Source organism: Microsporum canis, genomic scaffold (genome assembly GCF_000151145.1).
Source record: "Microsporum canis CBS 113480 supercont1.8 genomic scaffold, whole genome shotgun sequence".
NCBI classification, from domain to species: Eukaryota; Fungi; Ascomycota; class Eurotiomycetes; order Onygenales; family Arthrodermataceae; genus Microsporum; species Microsporum canis.
Genome location: NW_003299162.1, coordinates 931,249 through 941,342, shown reverse-complemented (window position 1 = coordinate 941,342; position 10,094 = coordinate 931,249). Strand labels below are relative to the sequence as shown.

General features: G+C 51.2%; 5 protein-coding genes across 5 annotated transcripts; 2 read left to right on the top strand and 3 right to left on the bottom strand.

The window, feature by feature from the left end:
* Positions 1-245: 245 nt before the first annotated feature.
* MCYG_08278 (uncharacterized protein) lies at positions 246-1,179 on the top strand (the record flags this gene model as incomplete). Its single annotated transcript, XM_002843149.1, has 3 exons — positions 246-392; positions 444-772; positions 828-1,179. 3 exons carry the CDS (start codon positions 246-248, stop codon positions 1,177-1,179), a joined length of 828 nt encoding a protein of 275 aa, XP_002843195.1.
* A 400-nt stretch (positions 1,180-1,579) lies between these two features.
* On the bottom strand, positions 1,580-3,629 carry MCYG_08277 (FAD binding domain-containing protein; the record flags this gene model as incomplete). The annotated part of the gene is made up of 7 exons (XM_002843148.1): positions 1,580-1,715; positions 1,775-1,985; positions 2,042-2,522; positions 2,581-2,693; positions 2,750-2,884; positions 2,940-3,091; positions 3,160-3,629. 7 exons carry the CDS (start codon positions 3,627-3,629, stop codon positions 1,580-1,582), a joined length of 1,698 nt encoding a protein of 565 aa, XP_002843194.1.
* Positions 3,630-4,205: 576 nt separating this feature from the next.
* Positions 4,206-5,369, bottom strand: MCYG_08276 (conserved hypothetical protein; the record flags this gene model as incomplete). The annotated part of the gene is made up of 3 exons (XM_002843147.1): positions 4,206-5,064; positions 5,127-5,243; positions 5,308-5,369. 3 exons carry the CDS (start codon positions 5,367-5,369, stop codon positions 4,206-4,208), a joined length of 1,038 nt encoding a protein of 345 aa, XP_002843193.1.
* Positions 5,370-5,742: 373 nt separating this feature from the next.
* On the top strand, positions 5,743-6,888 carry MCYG_08275 (nucleolar protein 13; the record flags this gene model as incomplete). Its single annotated transcript, XM_002843146.1, has 1 exon — positions 5,743-6,888. One exon carries the CDS (start codon positions 5,743-5,745, stop codon positions 6,886-6,888), a length of 1,146 nt encoding a protein of 381 aa, XP_002843192.1.
* A 2,019-nt stretch (positions 6,889-8,907) lies between these two features.
* MCYG_08274 (uncharacterized protein) lies at positions 8,908-9,252 on the bottom strand (the record flags this gene model as incomplete). Its single annotated transcript, XM_002843145.1, has 1 exon — positions 8,908-9,252. One exon carries the CDS (start codon positions 9,250-9,252, stop codon positions 8,908-8,910), a length of 345 nt encoding a protein of 114 aa, XP_002843191.1.
* Between the last annotated feature and the right edge of the window lie 842 nt (positions 9,253-10,094).

The following is a 10,094-nucleotide window of genomic DNA, read 5'->3' as shown; positions in this document are numbered from 1 at the left end:
AGCTAACCACCTACCTGCGTAAAAAACCAAGGCGGCTGCATGTCTAACTCTCCCCAGACCACACTGTTGGATCCTTGCCAATGGTCCGAGATATTATTATACAGACGACCGACGGCATATCACGTTTTATGGCCTATTTAAATCCCGGAGGAGGGCCCAGCTGTATCGTTAAACTGAAGCGCCTACATCTGTTATAAGCTTGGCCTGGAAATCCTTTGCTCCAATCTGTTGTCTTCGATCCAACAATGAAACACTCGGAGGCCAGCGAGAAGGAAGCTTGCAATTCCGAGCCAGCTTTGGAGCGTGCTAGAGTGGAATACCCCCCTCAGGATGGCGGGATCAGGGCCTGGCTCTTTCTTATCGGTCTTCTATCGTGGAAATTACTGCTTGGGGTACGATTACCTTGAAGGATGTTCGTAAACTTGACGGCTAACTTGACGTAGGCTTTCCTTACTGCTATGGTGTGTTTCGGGAGTACTTTTACACCCATGAGCCCTTCAAAGGCGCTACGATCGTTTCCACAGGTGGCATGTTGGTCGGATGGGGTCTCGTCACCTTCGTTGTCACGACATGATTTCGACTTTCTCCGCAAGCCACTGTTCCTGATGTTTCTCGCTGCGACTATCATCCAGGCCCTGGCTCACTATGGACCAAGCGTTTATCTCCCCTCGATAGGAGCCGACTTTGGCTTGACGCCTACCCAGGGCGCCTTGCTTGTCAGCCTGGTTAATCTGTCACAGGCTATCGGTCAACCTCTACAAGGGATGCTCGCGTCAGTCAACGCCTTACTTAAAGATATATAGTCTAAGCTTACTAAATTCTCCAAGGGATTCCCGCGCATCGCTTTATGTACCATTCATTATCAGCACTTTGGGTGGCGGCCTCGAGAGCCTGCTTATCTGGCCTTTCGCTCGCAATCTCTGGTCTCTCGTCATTTACTCACTCATCTTCGGCGTCTTCACCGCGGCGCGCGGTATGGCTATCTTCACGTCTGCCTTTGTCACCGAAGCTCTCGTGCACGAAGACCTTAGGGATATAAGCGGATATGGTGCAGGGCCGAAATGGCGTGACCTGATGGTATATACTGGCGTGAGTATGACTGTTGCCTCGTTGGGAGCGTTTGGGAAGTTTGTGCGTTATGACTGGAAGATCGGTGCTACCAAGCCGGAGGCGACTTGATTTCCGTCAAATATGAGCAGCAGCAGGTGGTACCAGGACCTGGTCATTTTCCAGTACTATATAGTACACGGTAAAGAGCGTAAACAGGAGGCCCAACAGTATCCGGATGAGCTTATCTTGGCATAAGAGAGTCAAGCCAATTTCTGGATGTACACAACGGAGCAGCAAGATGCCTCAGCAGCCAAATGAACACAGGGAAAGGCGAGAAATAGGCGTAGAATTGGTGGTTGGTGATAGCCGGAAGGTCTATCCTACACAACGAGATGTTCTTGTTGCCGATACATATAATGTCAAGAGCTAAGATAGCGGGTGTGGCATTGTTTATAGTAACAATAAAGTAATTAATTCTATTCTATTCTACTCCTTTTCAAGCTCAAGGATGGTACATTAAGATAAAGGTTCAAGGCTCTAGGATGATATCAGTTCCAACGCATCGATTGCATACAAAGAGGTTCTTGGGGTCAATTCGCTTTTTGGTGGAGAGGAGACGAGCATACTTGTCTCCCCAGAAGACATTTTGCCAATCAGGTTCGTATCTAATAAAGTATGTTAATACGGATCAATATCTAGCGGTTATATGGGGGAGTCAACTTACGGGCTTACTTCGTTGAGGTAGGTACCGGTATCCTTTCCAACAATTTCAGCAAGCCTTTTAGTGACCTTTACCGAAGTCTTCTTGGCTGCTCTCTTCTCCTCTTCCGAGGCATTGTCGGGCCAGTCAACGCTAAAGCTCAAGAGCGCACGACTCTCCTTAAAGGAGGAGTGGACGGCAGTGTTATCACGCTCGTCAGAATTAACTTTGACGACTACATTGAAAAGGCCATTAGTACAGTCTTATTTCTCCTTCACGGGTTAAACTTACTCGAGTTGAAGCCGGGGCCGGTAGAAGGGAATTCAAACATAAGATCGACAATGTCACCAGCACGCTCCGTGAGAACCTGTCGGTTCACCAGCCTCGAAGCATCGATGATGTTGGTAGCGATATTCGGGTCTCGAAGGAAATATTTCGAATATTCCAAGAAATCGGGGAACTCAAGGGAGGCAACACCACCCTGAACGCCAGGCAAAGACGCAATCTTGTTCATGGGTTCAAAGGTCTTGTTAAAGTTCTCCATGGTTGCGTTGGGCTGGAGAAAGATAACTTGGAAAGCCGTGGGGTTGTTCTTTTCCGTAGCATAGACGCCATATCCAACCCATCCGGCTTCGGTGATGTCAGGGATAGCCTGGAGGGACTTCTCAATGACTACACGCCGGGCATCTTCCGTGGTGACGTTGAGTTGGGCGATTCCAACACTGATGTGAGTTGGCTTTGGGTGCGTTTTGTATGTCACAGAAGTAATTACCTACAGGGTAGATGTGAGCATAGGTCTAGGTTATTATTAATGTGATAGAAGAGCTTACACCCCAAGCATTACCACCGCCGCCGCGGAGGGCAAAGAAATAATCGGGATCGGTGTACTGATTGATGGTCTTTGCTTCTCCTTGGGCAGTAACAAGGTTAACCTCGAGCACGTCTAGATGGCCTGTTAGTCCGGTCTCCTTTAGATTGGCTCGCAAATACCACACTTACTGTCGACGGCAAGGCCGTAGAAGTGAGAAAATGGGCTGACTCCTCCGCCGGTCATGAAACCACCGGCAGCTCCGACAGTTTGCGCGGAACCACCGGCAAAAGTGACACCTTCCGCCGCCGCCGCCTTGTAGACATCTGTCATCGTGAGTTAGTGATGTTCAGAGGAGTCAAAGAAATGAAATAAACATACCTAGCAGCTGCTCTCCGGCTTGGAGAGTGACGGCCGGGATACCACTAACATTCGATGGAGCACCCTTCGGCTTGAAAGACTTGTGCCACTCTTTGCCCTTCAGGTTGTGAGTCCAGATTGAAAAGGCGCCTTTCCCACTTGACCGACCCAGACTTTTTTTTTGGGTTTGAAACAGTTAGCAACAGCCGGAAAAGAGTTACAAACGGTCAGAGACACTCACTGGTCGTGGCCCGTATTCTTCACAACAAGGTAAAGATCATGCTTGTCCGCGAATCTGACTGCTTTCTCGATATCCTCCACACCGCTCGCAGAGACGGAGTAGTAAGGGACAATCCCCTGATCACACCTGGCATCCTTGGGTGTATCGATGAAACACTGTCCCGTTTCTCCAAGCTCCCAGAGGATAGCAGAGTAGGCTCCCGTCTGGTTTGTCCGCCAGAAGCTATTGGTCCAGCTGTCCTTTGCCACGGAACATGCAGCTGCGTCATACTGAGCGCCATGGCAGACTGCGGCGGACGGGAATGTGCGTATCAAACGGCCGGAGACGGTAGAGTTGAATTCACTCCAGACACGCTCCTTTGGCCAGCAGGCGTCGCCGGCAGAGCATCTTGGGTGTTTTCCGGGGTAGCTTTGAGCTGGCGATGCGAGCAGTGGAAGGGCAAGGAGAGCTTTCTGGCTGGGGACCTTCATCTTTCGTTATTAAAGAGAGAAGAGGATGATAATGAAGTAGTCGTAGTGGTGTTGTTGTCTACGAGATAGTAGACGAGGAGGGAAGAGTAGGTATATATACTACTCCCGCATAGTATATATACAGAGAGCGGAAAACGACGAATCTCCCGATTAAGGAATTCATCGTTCGTTCTCTGCGCCTTCAAGCCGGACGTGGACAAGTAACAGTCAAGCCAAGTTCGAAAGTTGAAGCTGGAAAAGAAGAAAAGCTGAAGATACGCAGAATTTCCTAAAAGGGGAAAACTTGGTGTGGCTGAGTCGGTGAAGATCTGATATAAAACAACAATACGAGGACTTACTCTCGATAGCTAAAATCTATCAACGGCCAAGAAGGAATTGAGCCGTTTGATCAGGTAGATCGTATGGCTCAGAGGGAGGTTGATTAAGGTATGAATGACATTTATAACTCCCGTAGCGGTAATGATACAAGAACTGGGCAGATGCCTCGTAACGACTAGATAGTGATTAGTAGTAATATTACAACACAAAAGAAACATGGTGGTAGCAATGGTAGTATATTCGGAGTATGAGGAGCTGCTATGAAGCAGCATTCGACGCTGTAGACGGTCGTTTGGCGCGCTTGTCGTCTCTCTTCTTCCTCGCCCGGTTTCCGCCCTTGGGATGGTACATGCCGTCCTCTTCTCGCTTCCTCTTCGATCTACTGCTGGCGTTGGCGGTGGACTCGACGACGTCGACCAACACGCCGTCTTCGTCGTATATCTCTTCGTCTCGCTGTGCCTGGGCCGAAGCCCGTTTTGAGCGCGAGGAACCCGACCGTGGTGCTGCGGCAGGCTTCTCGGGCTGAGCAGCGCCGGCAGCCGAGCTGGAGCCGGCGGGAGGCCCCTCCGCATCATGGGCAAAGACCTGCGGCTTGTTCTTGCGTAGCCAGTTATAGACCGATGACGGGTTGCGGATGAGGAGTGCCCTCTCTTTGTCGGCTGGCGGTAAGTGTTTACTAGCCGAACGCGCGCTGGTGAGATCAATATGATGAGGTTCGCCGGGAACCAAGTAGTCTAGGTCGTCCTCTGGGTGGATGAAACCGAGGGCGGAGTCGAGATCGCTGTCTGGATCCTCCGCAAACGGGATCGGGGTGTGCGGCACTTTGCTCAGGAGCGAAGTGATGTTGGCCGACGGCGCAAAAGTGCTGCTTTTCAGCATGGACAGCTCGAGATCCCTGCACTCCTCTGCTGTCATCTCGCCTGCCAGGAGCTTCTGTTTGGCCTCGATGAGCTTGGCACGGGCAGTCTGGGCGTCGCATTCGATGACGGGGATGGAGCCCGTCTGCTCTGACATGCTCGTGTACAGCAGGCAGTCTTCTGGCTTGGTGAGGCCGTACCGGAGAGACCGGGAGATGTGCACCGTGCTGTTCAGCTCAAGCAGCAGTTCAAGAAGCTGGCTATCAGATAGTTAGCATAGTTAAGACAACTTTTGAACGGAGAATCGTCCAGGACAACGCACTCATTCTGCTCCCTGAGGCGCTTCGACAGGTCGTGGATTCGCATTTCCTCACGGATGAGAGTACTGCTCTCCTTCATCACCGCTTCAAACTTGATCTTCTGCTTCCCGTACTTGCGCCTAGAGGTAGAAAACGTTAGAACTAGGCGATATATGCTCCTTGACGAGGCAGAACAGGCCATACTTGAACGACTTGAACGACCGGTTGACTGCCGGCGTCGTCGAGGCGTCCTCCGCGTCCGGCATGGTATGCGTCTCGACCAGGCCGACAGGCTCTATATCGTTCGACATTGGCTCACTGTATAAACTCGTGGGGATCGCAGAGACCGTCTTTGCAGGAATAGAGAGACAGTGAAGAGGAAAGACTTGGTTCTTTGTATAGATTTCCAGATGTTTCATCAGAAAAAAAAGGCTGCGATGTTGCTTTTCTTCCTTTTCGCGTGAAGTTGCAAAGTTTCGCCTTTCTTCTGCCAAGCTTCACCAACAAGCTTCTTTTTATTATTATTTTTTATATGTCTTGAAGAACTTTTTGACGCTTTCTCATTCGCTTTGGTCTGCCTCTGCTTTGGTGCGGAGCAGCTCATAGAGAGGGAAGATATACCCGTTGCACTGGATAGAAATGTCGGACAGCAGGTCACCGTCGCCGGTGCGGCCGCGGAAGCGCAAGCATGTAGCTGAGGATGAAGCTCCCCTCGAGATCGACCTCAACGCACCAGAACCGGCTTCGAAGAAAGCTCTCCGGAAGGAAAAGAAGGCGAAACTAAAGGCCGGGCCGGGTGACGCGGCAGTGGCATCTGCCACGGAGGCCACAGAGCAGCAGCAGGAGGAGAACAAGGCAGAGACCAGCAACAAGAAGCAGAGGACAGGATTCGGCGTATGGATTGGCAACCTGCCCTTCACGGCGACGAGAGAGGCGCTGCGGACATTCCTGACTACCAAGAGCGGCATCCTGGACAGCGAGATCACACGCATCCACATACCAGAAGGCGAATCGAAACAGAAGGGCGTGAAGCGGAACAAGGGGTTTGCATACGTCGACTTCGCCAGCCAGAAGGTTGTCGACCTGGCTCTGGCACTGAGCGAGGAGCTTGTCGGTGGCAGACGGGTGCTGATCAAGGATGCCACCAATTTCGAAGGACGGCCAGAGAAGAATGCCGACCAAGAGGACGGCTCCAAGGCAGCTGGCAATCCACCTTCAACCAAGATATTCGTAGGGAATCTCTCCTTTGACACGACCAAGGAGGACCTGGAAGCGCACTTTGGCCCCTGTGGAACGGTCTCCCATGTCCATGTCGCTACCTTTGAAGACTCAGGGAAGTGTAAAGGGTACGCGTGGGTGGAGTTTGAGTCCACCGAGTCAAGCCAGGCTGCTGTCCGTGGATTCATAAAGGTGCCTGACCCGGCTGACGAGGTGGAGGACGCCGAGGAGGAAGAGGCAGAAGCAGATAAAGAAGCAGAGGGATCCAACGTGAAGAAGCCCAAGAAGCAGCGTATGAAGAAAGTGTGGGTGAACAGGCTCCAGGGTCGCCAGCTGCGTATGGAGTTTGCTGAAGATTCGTCGACGCGGTATAAGAAGAGATTTGGCAAGGAAAAGTCGGAGGGAGACGAGGCTTCCAAGCAAGCGAGCGAGAATCGGGCGCCGCAGAAGACGGCCAGGGAGCCCAAGAAGCCCGCAAAGTACTACAGTCGATACTCCAATGAGACGGTGCAGAAGTTGAGCGGCGCCATGGTGGAAGCAAAGGGGACAAAGGTGACCTTTGATTAAAAGAAATTATCATCGCTTATGCCGTTTAGGGAGCGGGATACAGGATAGAAGAATACTCTAGAATTACACGAATTTACAGCCGTTGCCATCCAGCACCCTCGATTCCTCCTTTTAACCAGCAGAAGTTTACATGTTTTTTATAACACAAACGCTCCGGATAATATCTACAAGTCCATTGCCTGCTTAACGCTGGCGAAATTGTGGCAGACTGGGGATGTTTCTATATATCGAGAAAAGACATTCCAAAACACCAGCACTGGATATATATCACCAGAAGGGGCAGACCCTAATTCAGGGCAGGACAGAAGTACGAAGTTAGAGAATATGAGGGTCAAACATCCAAGTTCAGAGGCGAAGAGCTTCGAAAGTGATATACCATCGTTGCATGGTAGTTCATCCCTACCATCACGACATCACTCGACGATTCGGGCTATAGGCTCTTGGGACAAGGGGACCTCTTATCACAAAGTCCGCCAGTCAGGCAGTTGCTTCCAAATGTAATGTCAATGCTAGGCCGGAGATGGGCGAATTGGTTGCGTGTTGTTAGCTACCTGGGTCTGCACCGGTATCCCCTTGTTCTGATATTGACATCGGCCATGTCACCATGGCCTAAGGGATGAGGCTGGGTAGAATTGATTGTAAGGAGCTTCACTAACCATATATTGGCACCCCCGACGAGCTCGTCCTGAGTTGTGCTGAATTCATAGCTAGGCCTGGATAGATGCTCCTTCTATCGACAGCATTCCTCCTTTTGCACGAAGACACTCCGTTTTGTACCGTGAGAATGGACGTCGTGTGGGCACTGGATCTCCTCTGTCAGGGTTATAGCCCAGCTGCAGGTCTATATATAAACCAAAGCCCCTGGGATATATATGTATATATATCACAAGTGGTGGAAAGATGAAAAGCAGGGGGAAACCAGGACGGAGGGCGGAATATATAGACACAAAAGAGGATAGTGAAGAATATGAAGTATTACGAGAGATGCGCCGCAGTACCAGGAACAAGGATGGCCGCCCTTTGATAGACTGGGATGCATTCGGGCGCTTTCTACTGGGCGTTTCTACCGGGTACATGCATGAGATTCGCGGTGGATAGAGGCACGAAAGTACTCAATAGGCATAGTGACAAACGCCCACGGAATCATACATCCAGGGCTGAGGATACAGAAACAATAAAAAGAAAAAAGAAAAGAACAGATGTAACTAGACACCCGTCTTTGGACCCGTCGACCCAACCCACAAAGGCACCCAGATCAGCCAGCCAACGCCCGACCTGTTGCTAGCGCTGTTGCTGGCTCGTACATCATGTTGATGACGCTGCTGCTGTCACCCGCTGAGCAGGAATCTTGCAAACGAAGCCTGTTAGCCAAGGGGTAGGTCTGCGGAGCGGAAAATGGAAGACAAGGCTTACCCCTGAATGCTCCTATAACGCTGGTGCCTTTCGCCTTTAGCTACCTCCGAGCACATTCATCCTGGATGCAGAGTCAGCAGCAAGCCTTTGGGACTGGTGGAGATATGTAGACTGACGTTTCACTCTTCCGGTCTGGCCAAAGAGTTCTAAACTGTGCCAGAAGACGGAGAGGAGGGAATCTCTGAGGAAGAGAGTGTTGATGTCTGCAGCGTGTAACTGCAAGGGACACTCGCGCGAGTCGGAGCTGAATATATGGAGATGAAAGTGAATATAGATAGCAGTGAATAAAGACAAATTCTGGCCTCTTATGCTACTCTGGAGTAAACAGTGACTGGTAGAAAGCGTCCACGATAACAGAGAAAGCTCGTCTTTCAAACGGTAAAGAGTGAAGAAGACATAAGTAAGAACGAGGCTATCGGAAGGAAGAGACATGATAGAGGCGGCAGTGATGATGTATGGACTTCTCGTGGCATAGCAGTAGAAGAGATACTATACAGAGCCCGTATAACTCCAGAAGGCCACTTCATATGCAGGCCAAGGGAAAGCTTGCTTCTTGCGGTGGACTGAAGGTATATGGTGTATATTGGTAGTAATGAAGGAGGACAGCTAGAAGGCAAGCAACTTGGCCAGAAAAGCCCGCAAGACACTCCAGACCGGCCTTCTCAGCGCCTCGCCTTCTTCTGCTTCTCCCCTCCGCTTCTCTCCCTTCTCCCTACGCCGCCTCCGACGAGAACTGCGCGGCTTCCAGGGCGGCGGAGGAGTGTACCGGGTGGTGATGCGCACCACCTCTCGGCCTGCAGGAGTGCCACTCGCGTGAGACGAGACCTCCACCGTCGTCGACTCGCGGCCGTCATGCTCGTGGCAGCAGGAGATGCGGCGTGAGAGCGAGGGCTGCTCCAGTCCTCCAGGTATCGGCCGGTCAGGGGGCAGTTGAAAGGGTCCGGAGACCATGGTGAACGGGAGGTGTCGCTATCGAGAGAGACGTCTATATCTCTATGCAGCCGGACATACCTATAGACAGTCACTATTCCGAGACCATCGCCGGCATCAAGGGGTATATCAGCCTGCCATCTGCATCCGCCGTGGCCCGCCAGGGAGCCGTGGTTGAGCTGTCTCTAGTCAACGCTCTCACTTGTATAAGTCACGGAACCCATGCCGTGTCTCTTCTCTTTATCATCATCTTCTTCTTCTTCTTCTCTTCTTCCCTTCTTCATCTTCTTCTCTTCTTCCCTTCTTCATCTTCTTCTCTTCTTCTCTTCATCTACTTCACCTCTTCTCTTCTTCTCTCACCATGAAGTCATCGCTGACTAAGCACGAAACTTGTCTTCAACTTCAACCTCAACTTCAGCTTTCTTCGTCTTTCATCGTTCATCTTCTCTCCTTCTTCTCTATCGTCTTCGTCTCTGCTCCCGGTCTACATAGTATGACTCTTACATGGTTCTTCTGCGAGTAGATCCCTGCTAGTCGGCGGCCTCAAAACCCTCCAACCTTCGGGCATCCAAGCTGGCTTAGTGGATGCTGGAAAAAAAAAAGTCCACCGCTTCCCGTCCATCCTCAGAATCCATCCCGATGCTGGACAGCAGACACTCGCTGCCTGCTGTGTTCCACGCTTCTGCCGCACACGAGCGATCAGATTGACTCAGGTACGTCGTTGCCAGCTTGTCTCCTGCTGGGCCTTGTTTGGTGTACTTTTTACTTTTCATAAGTTCGCCATCTACTTCGCCCCGCCGGGAGTAGGGCAGCTCTTTTTTTTTTTTTAAAAAAGGCCGCCAGCAAGTCGTGCCAGCGAGCCC